This window comes from Trichomonas vaginalis, chromosome I (genome assembly GCF_026262505.1).
Source record: "Trichomonas vaginalis G3 chromosome I, whole genome shotgun sequence".
Taxonomy (NCBI): Eukaryota; Parabasalia; order Trichomonadida; family Trichomonadidae; genus Trichomonas; species Trichomonas vaginalis.
In genome coordinates, this window is record NC_067203.1 from 4951401 (window position 1) to 4966736 (window position 15336).

The 15336-nt window shown below is 29.6% G+C and overlaps 6 protein-coding genes across 6 annotated transcripts, besides 1 other annotated feature; 4 read left to right on the plus strand and 2 right to left on the minus strand.

Annotated features, from left to right (window-relative positions):
• Positions 1-113: 113 nt before the first annotated feature.
• TVAGG3_0931220 (uncharacterized protein) lies at positions 114-641 on the plus strand (the record flags this gene model as incomplete). Its single annotated transcript, XM_001318978.1, has 1 exon — positions 118-585. The coding sequence occupies one exon, from the start codon at positions 118-120 to the stop codon at positions 583-585; it is 468 nt and encodes a 155-aa protein (XP_001319013.1).
• A 437-nt stretch (positions 642-1078) lies between these two features.
• Positions 1079-3496, plus strand: TVAGG3_0931230 (uncharacterized protein; the record flags this gene model as incomplete). Its single annotated transcript, XM_001318977.1, has 1 exon — positions 1079-3496. One exon carries the CDS (start codon positions 1079-1081, stop codon positions 3494-3496), a length of 2418 nt encoding a protein of 805 aa, XP_001319012.1.
• A 262-nt stretch (positions 3497-3758) lies between these two features.
• TVAGG3_0931240 (uncharacterized protein) lies at positions 3759-4630 on the plus strand (the record flags this gene model as incomplete). Its single annotated transcript, XM_001318976.2, has 1 exon — positions 3759-4550. The coding sequence occupies one exon, from the start codon at positions 3759-3761 to the stop codon at positions 4548-4550; it is 792 nt and encodes a 263-aa protein (XP_001319011.1).
• A 2442-nt stretch (positions 4631-7072) lies between these two features.
• Positions 7073-7591: a mobile genetic element.
• Positions 7592-7617: 26 nt separating this feature from the next.
• On the plus strand, positions 7618-9579 carry TVAGG3_0931260 (armadillo (ARM) repeat-containing protein family; the record flags this gene model as incomplete). The annotated part of the gene is made up of 1 exon (XM_001318974.1): positions 7618-9579. One exon carries the CDS (start codon positions 7618-7620, stop codon positions 9577-9579), a length of 1962 nt encoding a protein of 653 aa, XP_001319009.1.
• A 2262-nt stretch (positions 9580-11841) lies between these two features.
• On the minus strand, positions 11842-12540 carry TVAGG3_0931270 (protein of unknown function (DUF3447); the record flags this gene model as incomplete). Its single annotated transcript, XM_001318973.2, has 1 exon — positions 11842-12540. A coding segment is annotated over one exon (699 nt), but the record flags the coding sequence as incomplete, so codon positions are not given.
• Positions 12541-13628: 1088 nt separating this feature from the next.
• Positions 13629-14380, minus strand: TVAGG3_0931280 (RNA polymerase II transcription regulator recruiting protein; the record flags this gene model as incomplete). The annotated part of the gene is made up of 1 exon (XM_001318972.1): positions 13693-14373. The coding sequence occupies one exon, from the start codon at positions 14371-14373 to the stop codon at positions 13693-13695; it is 681 nt and encodes a 226-aa protein (XP_001319007.1).
• Positions 14381-15336: the final 956 nt, after the last annotated feature.

The following is a 15336-nucleotide window of genomic DNA, read 5'->3' on the forward strand; positions in this document are numbered from 1 at the left end:
AAATTTTATTCCCCAAAATATTTTTACATGACCCTCAAATAAAAACCGTAAATTTTCTTTTGAGAGGATGAACGGAAAATTTGAGAAAGAGTAAGAAAAGTGACAACAAATTTTTTAATGCTACTTCCCGCTATATTTTTTGCGGTGGCAGCCAACTCAATTCCGTTTTCTTTTGGCGGAAAGTCAAATAATAAAAACACTGATGGCAACCAGAAGGTCTCTTTGCAGCAAGAACAAGCAGCAATAATTAATGGAAAACCTCGAAATACTCAAACACCAAAACCATCCATTACTAAGTTTAGAAAGCTATCGTTCAATCAAGCCGCTAATATCCCGATTGAATTCCCAACTGATACCGAAAATTCAAATAATTTAGCTGATGAAATTAAGAATCAATTAACGTCAACTCCGATGATCGTCTTTTACTCGGTTTTGAGCTTATGTATCATCATTGCAATTGGAATCTTTATGTTTTACAAAGATCCAGAAGATGAAGGTGTCGAAACAACCCAGGATGCTGTCATTGAACATCAACTCCAGGAAGTTTTGGATTCAAAGTTGGAAAATGAGACAATGGTCATTTAATTATGTTATGTTAAAAATTATTTTGTTCGTATTATTTTAAAACTATTATATTTTATATCTATTCTAAAATGCTTAACTTTTTTCCTGTTCGATTCAAAAATATGCTTAAAAAAATTGATGATTTTTAGAATAAGTTAGAATCCTTTGTATTGTTAGATGTATTTTAGCACAATGCATCTTTCTAATTAAAATCTATTTCCAATCTTCCTCTATAAAAGTTATAAAAAACACAATTGATGATCAAGTTGGACTACCTTATAGGATTGAAGCCTAGAACAAGAAAGTAACATCTTCAGAAAATGCTTATAAGAATTACTACATGTATTGGATGGATTCTCGCAGTTGGAACAGAAAAAAATTCTAAATCTAATTCATTTTATATTTTTTATGAGGGAAACATAATGTAGTGATGCTTCTGATTATAATTCTTTGATTAAGAAAAAAATAATTTCGTGAAATTGAAGAATAAACGTCTTTTTTATAAGATTTTGGAATGGAAACTGATGAAGTTATCTATAATTTAAAGAAACTACTTGAAATTTTAAATCCAACAGATAATAGAGAAGTTTCTGAGCCAGTTTCCAAAAAACAGAATCAATATGAAACTGAAAAACCAAATCCGGAAAATAGAGTCAATAAAAAAGCAGATACTAAACCGCAAAATGAAAGCAAACCAAAAAGAAAGAATCAAACTCAAACAAAACCAAAGCAAACTAAACCTAAACGCAATCTTCAAATAGAAAAGAGAAATAGGGAATTAAAATCTAAAGAGAATGAATTGATTTATGCAGAAAAAGATATTTCATTACAAAAATCCTTCTCTTTATGGGTAAAGAAGTTAAAGCAAAATTTACTCAAGAAATCTAAAAGGCCACATCATCATAATTCTCAGAGAGATCATCTTCATTCACACAAATCTCATGGGTCACCTCATTCTCATCATAATTCTAAATCTTCACAAAAACTTAATTCATCAAAATCTCAAAATCATCAACACAGAACAACAGAACAAAAATTTGATGCAACTGTTGAATTTTTGATCAATGCATTCAATCATCCAAAGAAAATTGTAGAATTTGATGATGATTACTCAGAAGAAGAACAAGCTCAGAATTCGCAACTCCAAGAATCATCAGAAGTTTACAGTACTGACAGATCACCAAATCAAAAGACTGATGTCAAAAGACCATCACCAAAATCTAAATCATCACAAAATACTTCGAAAAAATTGTCGAATTCAAGTAAGAAGTCGATGAGTCAGAACAGTGGTAAATCAGAAAAGCGTCGTGGTGTCTTTGGAGAATCAGATTCTGATGACATTGCAGATTTGTATTCAATTCCTGTCAAAAAGAACAATGAGCAGCCAAATCCCAAAGTAAAGAACTTTATTCCAAAAGAAATTGAAGAAGATGAAAGCAATGAGTTCTTCGTTGTTCAATCAAATCGCCATTATTATCGAATTCAAGAAGAGCTAAATGACACCATTTCTGCATACTTTGAAGAAGATGTTCCTGATAGAATTTGCAGACTTGATGATCAGAAGAAGTCAAAAGTCCAAAACAAGCCAAAAGAAGATAAAAAGAAGACAAGCAATATTGAAATAATTGCAAATGAATATGTTGATCAGCTTTCACTTGGATTTTCTTCAGATTCAATGCCCCCAAAGCAAGAAATGAAATCCCAACCAGTCCAGAAACAAGAAAAGCTTGTTAAACAAAAGAATTTAACTCAGTCGATTCCACCAAAGAAAGAGACAAAAGAAATTATTGAAGAAATTCAAAAAGAGGAGGAAGAAATCCATGAAGAAGAAGAATTTATTGAAATTGAAGACTTTAATAAAGAGAACATCAACAGTGAAGAAGAAGAGGAAGATAAAGGCAATGAAATTATTAATAACGAAGAAGAAGAATTGACTCCAATTTTCATTGATGATTCGGATGATGATGCTAAACACAACGAAGAAGAAAATGAGAAAGAAGAACAAAAAGAAAATCAGGAAGAAGAAGATCTTCAACATATGTTCGATTTCGATGAATCTGAAAATGAAGAAGAAGCCGAAGCTGAAAATCCGCAAAAACAAACAGTTGAAAAAGTAAATGATTCTAAACCAGAAGATAATAATAAGCAACAGAATATAAAACCAAATGATACTGATAATAAAGAAATTGATAACGAACCTGAAGATGTCGAAAAAGATGATTCAACTGAAAAAGAGATATTCCAGGATAAGCAACAGAATGTCAAGCCTGAAAATAACAACACACAAATGACAAAAGCCAAAGATGATAAACAAGTAACTACAGAAGCTGCTGACAAGAAACCTCAAGAATCTAAGCCAATTCCCGATGTTAAGGAACAAGCACCGAATAATACAGAAGTTTCTGAAGAAAACAAATCTTCTTCTAATGAAAATCCTTCACAAAATAAATCACAAGACGAAAATAATGCCAAAGAAATAGAGACTGAAAATAAAGTGATAGATGAAGATGAAGAATTTGAAATCATTTCAGATTCTGAACCTGAAAAAGTTGACAAGGATGCGACAGTAGATAATCAGTTAAATAAGGATTCTTTTGAAGTTTCGGATGATGATAAAGTAGATATAGTTATAGAGACGGATAGTAAAGAAGAAAAGAAAGAAGATGATGAAATAAAAGATGATTTCGAAAGTGATGGAGAAATTCATATTTCTGACGAAGAAAAGAAATCAGAAGAGAAAGAAGATTCAATTAATGTTTCTTCATTCTTATCAGATGATTTCGAAGATGTAGAAAAACAAGTTAATAATCAAGAGGAAAAGAAGCCTGAAGATAATAAGACAGAAACAAAGGATGATTCTAAAGGTGAATCTTTTTCGGACTTCGAAGATCCTACATCAGATATTGTAATTTCAGATGACTTTACGGACTGATAACTACTAATGAATTTTGTATAATTTTTTGTTTTGTTTTGTTTAATTTAAATTAAATTATTGTTTTGTTAAAAATACTCTTAAAAACTCACTGCCCATATTTCATTTGGATTAATACATGATTTTGGTTTTAATATTTAAATTTCTTCCCGAAAGAATTCAAAAATTACAATGGATAAAAAGATCATATTGTTTTGGTGATAGTGGTAGGATATATTAAGATATTTTGTTTACTTTTTTTTTCTTGGAGTCGTGAAATCTTATGCTCTTACTTTTATTTATTGGATTCTCGATTTCGTGGACCCCATCTTTTCATCAAGCATTCGCATCATACTATGCTAAATCACATTATCCGAATTTAACGAAATCTCAATATGAAAGTTTCATTCTTGGAGCAATGTACGCGGATGGTGTAAATAAAACAATATCTCATAAGGTAATACCTATGGTTAAAAAGATTAATTCTGTCACAAATCAAAGCAGCGATTTATATTGGTTTTTGCTTGGCATTTTCAATCATATTGCTATTGATACATTTGCACACGCTGGATTAGAAAACTCATTTATTGTACCAAAAGGCTTAAAGCATCACTTATCAGAAATTGCAACTTGTTCTTGGGCACAACACCATATGAAAACAAGATATTTCACTATACCAAGCGATCTTAAAGACCAAGTATCCGAAATTGGTATTAGTTTTAAGAGTAATTTCAGATATTTGTATCCGATTTGTTACTTTTTTGCAAAATTTATTCCTGCTCATTGGCTTTTCCCATTTATTCATAAGAGTCCATGCAACATCAAGTCTTATAAAGAAGCAGATTGCATGTTTCGGAGACATCTTGATGCAATGGTGAAAGCAGCTGAGAAAATCATGGCTTTATCGCATGATTCTACTTTAACACAGTTTGGAGTTAAGACAATTGTTTATGGTTATTTGAATAATATTCAATGTTGTTCAAAATCAGATGTTTTGGCTGAAATTAATGCTACCTTTGCAATTCACAATTCCAGATCTGAGCAATTATTAGATGATCGCCGTGTTTCTTTATAATATTAGATTTTATATTTGTATTTGTTTTATAAACATGTATATTTTATCCAGACATCAAAATAAATTTATAAGACAATATTCATTTTGTTTCTTTCACGCTTCATGAGCATCATTTTTATTGTCTCTAAATTTTCTTTTTTCAAGGGGATGGATTTGTTTGCCTTCAATGTAATTATACTAATTATATGCATGAGCCCATATTGATACACATTGCCTTATGAAATTCCTATAAACTTAATGTTATATGTTTTTGTTTCTTAAATTTTAAAGTGTCCGTTTCCTTAAAACTGGAACTTACTGAGACCTTAAACTTGAAAATTCGATGCTATTGTATTTCCCAATTTCGATATTTTATCGATAAAATAAAAATTTCAGAAATATTCTTATCGAAAATAGGCTATTGATTGTTTATAAAATAGCATTATGCATTTAAGAAATGAAAAGTATTGATTTGTTTCAACTACATCTTAATAAATAAGTGAAAATATGATAATATCGTTTCAAACTATAATATAGCACTTCAAAGTTACGATATCTGATATTGCCTTAATTATTTTTGCCCAATATCACTTCGAATTATATCCTGTATTTTTCAAATTGTGGAAAAAAAAATTGAAAAGTGGAAAAAAAATTGAATTGTGTACAAAATGAGTGTAGTAACAATTGCTAGTACATCTTTTCTTTAAATTGATTCAAATATTGTGTGGAAATTTATTTTGTTGGATATTTTATTTGGTAATTTAAATTTTCTAATGTTTAATCAAGACAGCGAAGGAAATAAATATTGTGAGTTGCGAAGCACATATGGATATCATATCGATTCATATAATGCATTATATCAGTTAAATGTGGAAAATAACGAAGAATTAAACTCAATTTACAAAATGATCAAAACAAATTTGATTGAATCAAAGAAATATCCCCACAAAAGATTGTAAAAGATATTTTAAAAATCATTCCATATAATTACCGCTATTCAAAGTCATATTTGAAACTTGCAAAACTCATTTATGATGATTATCACCTTAACGAGGTTAGCGACATTTTATTTATTTCTAACGACTTATTTTATAAAGAATATGGAATTAAATTAGACACATCTAATGGTTTCGAATTTACCAAAGATGAATATCTAGATATAACTTTTGAAAATACAATTCACCGAGCAATTATTGATAATGACAAAGAAAGATTTATATGCTTCACAGAACAAGAAGGATTTGATGAAAAACAAAAAGTTAAAAGTTGTTTGTATCCATTTTCTCCATCTGGTTATTCATTACTTGAGTTATGTTGTTATCATGGAGCTGTTGATTGTTTCAAATTTTTAAGAACAAAATTTAATTCAGAAATAACTCAATGTTGTCTAGAATTTTCATTTTTAGGAGGAAATCAAGACATCATGGGTGAATGTTTGAAAAGACAAAAACCAGATTTTGAATGCATGAAATATGCAATTATTTCACATAACATTGATTTTGTTTCATTCTTGATGAATGAATACAATATAAAGATTAATTTAGATAGTTGCATCACTTATAATAATCTTGAAGCATTTTTTGTTTATTTCGATCAGCCAAATGATTTTAACTATTTCTTCCATGATAGGAGACTAATACCGTTTTTCACAGAGTATACACTTTTTTCACGGACCACTATATGCTTTATTTATTCAACAATGTTCAATATTCCTTCTCTTTGCGAATATTTCCTTTCGCATGGTGCAGATATTAATGAAAAAGAAAAGCATGGATATACAGCTCTTCATTGTGCTGTAAATAATAATAGTAAGGAAATGTGTGAACTTCTTCTTTCACATGGTGCAGATATCAATTCAAAAGATAAAAATGGATGTACAGCTCTTCATTGTGCAGTAGCTAACAATAGTAAGAAAATATGTGAATTTCTTCTTTGTCATGATGCAAATATCAATGAAAAAGATAAATGGGGATATACAGCTCTTCATTGTGCTGTAAATAATAATAGTAAGGAAATGTGTGAATTTCTTCTTTCACATGGTGCAGATATTAATTCAAAAGATAAAAATGGATGTACAGCTCTTCATTGTGCAGTAGCTAACAATAGTAAGAAAATATGTGAATTTCTTCTTTGTCATGATGCAAATATCAATGAAAAAGATAAATGGGGATATACAGCGCTTCATATTGCAGTAAATTTCGGATATAAAGAAATTGTTATGCTTCTACTTTCATATGAAATCAATATTAAAGAAGAAGATAACAGGCACAAAACTGCATTTCAATATGCTAAAAGAAATAGTGAAATTGAGGAACTTTTTCTTCTATTTTATCCAAACATTAAAACAAATAGGATAAATAAAGAAAAAACAGATCGAAAAGCTTTCTTTTCTCTATATAATGAAGATGACGAGGATTTCATAGATAATTATAAATTTTCTTGAAAAAGCATTATCTGTTTCTCTACTCTATCAATGTATAACAATGTGTGCAGAAGAAGATGTAAGGATGTCATTTTGATTAATATGTACATGTATATATTAAGGGAGGCTTCCGACCAGAAAGCTCTCTCAATTTTTTGTGATGTTTACACCAAAAGTGAGATTCGTTAAGCGTTTTTCTCGTTGAATATTGAGTTTCCCGGATTTTGAGTTATTCATAAAGCTCCTCTATATTATACCCTATCTACTGATATGATTATTTTTGAAAAATCTCTTAAATCGACCTGCACTGAATTTTTTAGGGAAAATTCGAAATTTTCTAGGCCTTTTCTGTAACATTTTTTTACGGAATAAAATCCGAAAAATAATTTTTTGAAGAATCATTTGGGTAGAATACTTATCGAAAATTATATTTATTATAATTTTGGTCGATAAAAATAAGCGGATTCAAAACTGGCAAAAACCCTTTCGGCAATTTGTGGACGATTCCGAACCCCCTCATTTTTGAAATTTAATAAGAAAAATAGAATCTTTATTAAATATAGATTTTAAAAAACTTGGTTATAAATTACGAAATTTTCTCACTTGGGCTAAAAAGTGACAATTTGGTCGGAAGCCACCCTTAATTGTTCCAAGATTTTAATCAAAATGTCTGATGAAATTCATGAAAAAACCATTGCTCTCCTTAGAATGCAGAATCCTGATGAATCCATGAAGCAACTATATGACTTAATTCAGGCATATGATGATTTTCCATTAGTTTTATTCAATATTTTAGGAGATACAAATTTAGAAGACAACATTCGTTTTGTTTCTTTAACAACTTTATGCAATATGGCAGTTAATTACACTGACTGTATCAGCGAAGACTACTATGATGCATTCAGTCAAACAGCTTTTGAAGTTGCTTCGTCAATCTTCCTCGAAAGCAAGGAAAAGTTTTCAATATTTGCAGCAAGACTTATTTGCAATATAATTTATTATATCACATCAGATTATACTGATCAATTTCTCAATTTAATAGAAAATCTTTACCAAAACGAAAAAACAGTAGATTCAGCATTAGACTGTTTGATAGAATTCCAAAAGTTAGCAATGACATTGCCAGTAGAACTTCTTAGTCCCCTTTCTGAACTAATCACTTCGAATTTACAAAATCATGCTCTCGAAACTATACTTTACTATATAGAAGACGATATGCAGTATCTCATGGAGCATGCGTTACCTGTCATATTCGAGAACTACAGCTCATTTGACATCACAGGACTTTCATTTGCCGTTGAAATATGCACATACTGTTACATCAGGACATATGATGAGACATGTGCCGAATTCATAGCAAATGCGATCACATCTGACCAAGATGTAATCGCAACTTCATGTATTGACAAGTTATACGATGAATCATCCGGACTTTATCTACAACCAATCATAATCGATGCATTACTCAAACGCATAAGTATACCAAATCCGGATCCTCTTATAGATGATCTCTGTACATGGTCACAAGAGATACTAGTTACAACATCAAAAACTAATTGGGGCCAAATGAAGGATCAGGTGCTTTCTTTCATTGAAGAAGTAGATGATTACGCATATAAACTCAGATTACTTTATTGTTTCTTACCTGTTATGTCTAATTCTCATGAATTTTCAGAATTCATTATCCAAAGTTTGGAAACAGAAGCCAGAGGTGATGGAATATGTGCATTAGTTGCATTATCTCATTCTTGTCCTTCTGTTCGTGAAGAATCCATTGATTTGGTCCTACAATTGGCTACAGATGAAGATTTTTATGTTCAAAAAATGTCATTTTTCGCTTTAGGTGATTTTTTTAATGGAGAATTCAATGCAAGTGAAGAAAGATTGTTTAGAATGATCGAGATATACGAATGTAATGATGGTGAAAATAGGATAAGCGTTGTTTACCTTCTAAGAATGTTTGTTTTAAGGATGGAAGTTTTTCATTCATCTTTATTTGGTTCTTTCTTTGAAAGTATATTAGAAATAACTATTTGTTCATATACAGATATTAATTTGTACGTCGAATATGTTTATTTAGCTTCTGAAATGATTTCTAAGTGCGATGTTCCTTTTTGTGATGAAATTGCAAACATCGCAATGCATTTCTCCGAAGTATTGAAGAATTCTGATGATGAAGACATTTTGGCTTCTTGTATCGAAATATTAATGTCTATTTCAGGCCATTATCCAGAAAATATATGTGAAAGTGATATACCACTTAGAGCTACACTCATTGCAGTAGAATTTATAGGTCATGGAGAACTTGAAGCCAATTTTTGGAAATTAATTTCTCAAATGATCAAAAATTCTCCACCAATATTAAATCAATGTGGGGATTCTATCATTGAAAAAGCGCAGCATGAGTTTTCTTTTTCAAAGATAAAATCTTCTGAAATTATATCAGAAATCCTTCTTATAATGGTTGAAAGTATGAATCTCGATGTTGTTGAATACTTTTGTCGTGCATGTGCTAGTATTATTAGTGCTGCTCCAAGTCATAACATGATTTTTAACAAGTTGTTTACATCTTTGAAGGATATTCTTGTCAAGAACTATCGTTATATAGAAGATATTATGTTATTTTAATAAAAAATATATGTTTGTATGTATTAATATATAAATTTAGTATAAACTTCATATTTCAAAAGGTGTATTTTTGTGAAAATAACAACACTTGATAGAATTTCAATGTGCTCTCAAAATCATAATTACAGAAAGAATTATATTGAAAAGACTAAAAAATGCATATCATACAACCACGATAACATTGTTGATGACTCAAATTTGGGCGTTTAATATTCAGAAAAAAAATGAGAGAAAAATTTGACAATTCTCTCACAAATAACGTATATTTTTGTGACCATATTGAAACTTTTTCGAGCGCTTTATAACAAAAATACAAATTTTGCAGTAGAATGCAAACATTTTGACACCTTATTGACTTCATTCAAAAAGTGTAATACTGATAAGAATTTGTTTTAAATTTCCAAAAAAATTCAATCAAATTTTATTCTGATGAATAAAATTTCCATAATTCCAAATGTTGGTTGCATTTCGTGCGCTTCCATTTTTAATACTTCTGCTTCTATTTTTTTATGGCCATTTATTTAAAAAACATGCATCAAAGTCGTTCACAAGTATGATTCAAAATATAAACAATGGAAATCATTTCAAATCATTCCTTTCTCAGCAACCAATGATTTCTTATTTTCTAATTGAGGAAAAACATCTCGGATGCGATGAGGACATTCTTCAAAATAAAGTCAGATACAATTTTAATTATGGATCATGGGAATTACAGTCGATCAACATTCCAAATGAAGAAAATCAAACAGTTGTTTATCGATTGAAAGAAAAGTACATATTAAACGAGGAAACAAAGGAAAGTTTAAATAATTTTTATGAAAACACAGTTAGTAATAAAATAAGCATATCTGATCGAATTATAAGCAAAGAATCTGACGAACGTTTAGTTTGCTTTAACAAAAAGAATTCAAAGATGATCAATTTCTTGACAGGCAAATATGGGCAATATTTATATACAATCTTAGATGCATTTAATTGGGGTATAATTTATGAAAATTTGTTCATTAAACAAGCTGATAAATATGTTGAAATTTTGGTTGAAAAGAAGATTTCAATGAATGAAGCAGAGTTTCAATATAAATTCAATAAAAATGCTCCTGGAATAAATGATCTGCTCCCTGGATCGGAATATGATGGTATTATTAAACCTAAAGGAATTGTAGTGATTTTTTTGTTGCAACTCTTATGGTGCTTAACAAATGTAAAAAAAGAGTGACTTTCTAGACGGAGCGAAACAATGTCTCAAAAGTGACCATATTTTGGAATTCATGTAATTCTAAATTTGTTGGTTTGAATGAATCACAAGATTAAATTTGAATATACAAGAATTGTAAAATAAACACTCAATCCAATAAAATAAACAGCTATTTTTATAATATAGAACTAATAAATCGAATCATGTTAATGAGTTTCACAAAGAACTTCTATTGATATTTGTAAGATTTGCTACAATGGGAAATACCTCTTCACTATGCAGCATTAGGCAAAAATTAATGAAAAAGATGGAAACGGAAAAACACCCTTCATTTAGCAGATGATTACCGTATAGAAACAATTGATCTTCTTATTTCACATGGTGCAAAAATTAATGCAAAAGATAATAATGAGAAAACAGCTATTCAATGTTCAATATGCGGAAAGGATTCACCTTCAGATCGCATAATAATAATACTGTTTTCCAATATGATCCACAAAAAATTGGAACTGCATTCGGAATTTTATATTTTGGGTATTGTAACCTATTCATTATAAAAAAAGTATTTTCATATCTTACAAGTAAATAATATAAAAAAATTATTGTTCTGAATTGACACACTGTCATTAAATCTTTCCGTTGGATATTCTTAGTGATTTTTCCATATTTTTTCATCTTTTTCTTTGATATGCGCCATGTGAAATAAGTAGATCGACTATTTCTTCACCATTAATTCTTGCAGCACGATGAAGAGCAGTTTCTCCATCTTTATCTTTTGCATTGATATTTGCACCGTGTGAAATAAGAAGTTCCACTATTTCTTTACTATTATTACTTGCTGCATAATGGAGCGCTGTTTCTCCGTAATTATCTTTTTCGTTGATATTTGCGCCATGTGAAATAAGAAGTTCAACTGCTTCTTTACTATTCTCACATGCTGCATAATGAAGAGCTGTACATCCATTATTATCCTTTTTATTGATATTTGCACCATGAGAAAGTAAATATTCGCAAAGGGATGGAATATTGAACATCGTAGAGATAATAAGGCATTGATCAACATCATTAGTTTGATCGAAATATACTAAAAATGTTTCAAGATTATTATGCCAAACGCAAGCACGTAAATAGATCTTCATATCGTACTCATTCACCAAGAATGTAACAAAATCAATGTTGTGTGAAATAATTGCATAAATCATGCAATCTTGATTTGGTTTTTGATATTTCAAACATTCGCTCATGATCTCTGGATTTCCTCCTAAAAATGATAATTCCAGACATGTATCAGTCACCTTTGAGTTAAATTTTGTTCTTAAAAATTTGAAACAATCAACAGCTCCATGATAAGAACATAATTCAAGTAATGAATACCCATAGAAAGATTGCGGATATAAGCTACTTTTTAGTGTTTGATTTTGATCAAATCCATCTCTTTCTGTGAATACAATGAATGATTCTAAGTCATTATACATAATTGCTCTGTAAATTGTCTTTTTTGTATGAATTTCGAGATTTTCAAATTTAATTTTTTCAAAAAAAGAGTCGGATGTGTTTAATTTAATTCCGTATTCCTTATGAAACAGGACGTTTGAAACGCTTTCAATATTTTTGACCTCTGTAACATTATAATCATCAATTGCATGTTTGGCAAGTTTCAAGTATGACTGTGCAAAACGGTTATTATACATAATAATATTCAAAATATCTTTTATAATAATTTGGGGGAGATATTTCTTTGAATCAATCAATTCTGTTTTGATCATTTTGTAAATCGAGTTTAAATCTTCCTCTTTTTCGGTTTTTAACTGATATAACGCATTATATGAATCGATGTTATATTTATAGATATTTTGCAGTTCACTGAATTTATTTGGATGAATGTTTTGATTAAATTCATCATGCTTAGGTATATTATCAAATAAAATGTTTTTGGAATCATTTTCGACTATACAATTCTTATCATGTCATACATGAACCTAATCAAAATTCATACATTAATGCCAATATAAGGCTCAATGTGCGCAAACTTCGTGTGTGTAAAAATATTGCAAAGCAGGTATGTCTTCTGCATCAGGTATTTTTTTTTCTAATTATATTGAAATTGTTGTCAAGACTATGGATGGAAATCTTCTTTTCCTAGGGGAAGTGAATTCAATACAATTATCATTTTGTTGGACATAATAGATTTTTCATATATGAAATTATCGATCTTAATCATATCCCTAATTGAAAGTTGTAAATCACTGTATACAAACATCACGAATTGCATAACCTATATTCGGATATGGCCATTACAAAGGAATCCAATCTAGAAATGTAAAATTTCAAATAATTTCATAAAATAATAAAAAACATTCTATTTAGGTCATTTATTTGATCATACTTGCCTCATAAGAAAGGTTTACAGCGAAATTGTAAGAGTTTGCATCTTTGCTTGATCTGAATTGATTGATTATAGTTTTATCATAATATTCAGGTAGTTTGGAAATCCAAATATTTTGAAAAATTCAAATATCTTGAGCACTCTGAGCGGAACCGATGCCATTTCAAAATTAACAAAAAGATCCTAAATAATTTGCGATAATAAGAAATTAAATGGTGTAAAATTGTTTGATACATACGTTGACAGCAAATTCTGAATTCTCGGCCATTTTTGGTTGTGTTACTTTGATCGGAGATTTTAGATGATCGCAAATGCATTGAATCTATTTGCGATCTCTCATCTAACTATAATGGTCTCTATGTCGTTGATTGAGATGATTGGATTTGTAGACTCAATAATCATAAAAAGTAAAAATCAATTTTGTGATGGCTCTATAACTAAAAGTAAAAATTAAAAAATAGATGAATATCATAACAAATACAAATTTACATAATCTAATTAGTGGCGTAAAATTAAATTACAACAAAATTGCCTACCAAAGAAGTCCTGTAAAGCCTTTGAAATTGTGCAACCTTTGAACTGATTTATCTTTGGAGTTATCGTCTATTTCTGGTTGCTCTGTTAATAATTGAGGTTCAATTTGCTTATTTCCTGAGAAAAATGACGTTCTTAATATGCTGCGATTAAACAAATTGGATATTGCATTGCCACTCGCAAATTCATGAATTGAAGGTAAAGAAAATAATCGGGGAGTTGTTTTTTCGACTTTTTTCTCTTCCTCAGGAGGTTTCTGTACTAATTCTTGTTTTGGAACTTCTGGTTCTGAAGCATCATTTGGTTTTGGAGGTCCAATATGAAAATGTTGAGCGAAAGCTAAACCTTTGCTTACAAGTTGAGACCACCTATTTTTAATGTTTGCAGATGAACGCCGAGGGAAGAACTGAGCTATGTGAATCCATTTTTTCCCGAATAATTTCTGTTTTTCGATTAAAAGTTGATCTTCTTGGGGAGTCCATTTATCGTTGGCCAATCCAGGAGCAAGGTAGTTAATATATCGTTCTCGACACTGTCTTGGAGATCTGGTCCCCATTAAAGAAGAAATGGTTTTCCAGTCTTCAGAATAGGCCATAACGAGGTTGTGTAAACGAACATCCTCCTCTGGGGTAAATACATTGCGTTTCAGTTTTACCTTATGGTTGCCTTCTTCACCCATATACTTTTAAAATTAGAATATTCAAATAGCGGACGATTTTTAAATTTTGAATAAATCAATGAAAAACAAGTTATAGGCTTGCGGGTTATCACTGACTTGTGCGATAATTCAACTTATTTTGAGGAGTGTAATTTATCGAGACATTCAAATTTTCTATTTGAAAATCTATATCCTACATTAGAAGATTATCAAAATTATTATATTTTTAACAAAAATTTTTTCGATCATTGATTTTATAAATTCAATTTTTCAAATGTATTACAAGTAATAGGATTATATTTCAAAGTAGATACGATTATATTTAATTGAATATAAACGATTCTGAATTCTATTACCTTATAAAAGTGGCAATTTATTTCCCTCTTTCTGGTCTCAAAGGAAAGGAAATAAATAGAAATAATTTAATTTTCATGATCAAAATGATGTTGTATGAGCATTTTAGTAGTTAACATTAGTTAACGATTAGGATAGAAGTGATTCCACCTTGACCCCCATTCATGGGTGTTAGAATTCATACTACAAATGCAGTGTCCAATAGCAATATTATTCCTTATATTAGTTTAAAATTCTATCACTTTTTGCTCTCAATTATATTGGAAATGAAAATGAAATATGATTTTATCGAGTATTTTTTATAATATATCAAAAATTATAATTAAATGTTTATTAAATAAATCCTAATTATAAATATTTATTAATTTTAATTCAAAATTTTGAATATCAAGGAGATATAGTTAATTTCAAGAAAGATGATAAGAGATTTTATCAAGTCTTTTGGAAAAGGGGAACTTCGTCGACAACAAAGGTATCGACCAAAATTGTTCCCGTTGTGCTTGGCATATGAAGTATAGTAATAGTGTGTATGGACTCATAGAATGACTTGTGTTTGATTTTGTTACATTCTTAATGAATGAATAGAATTTAAATATCAGCTTTGATTCTTGCGTATAAAAGAAGTAGTAA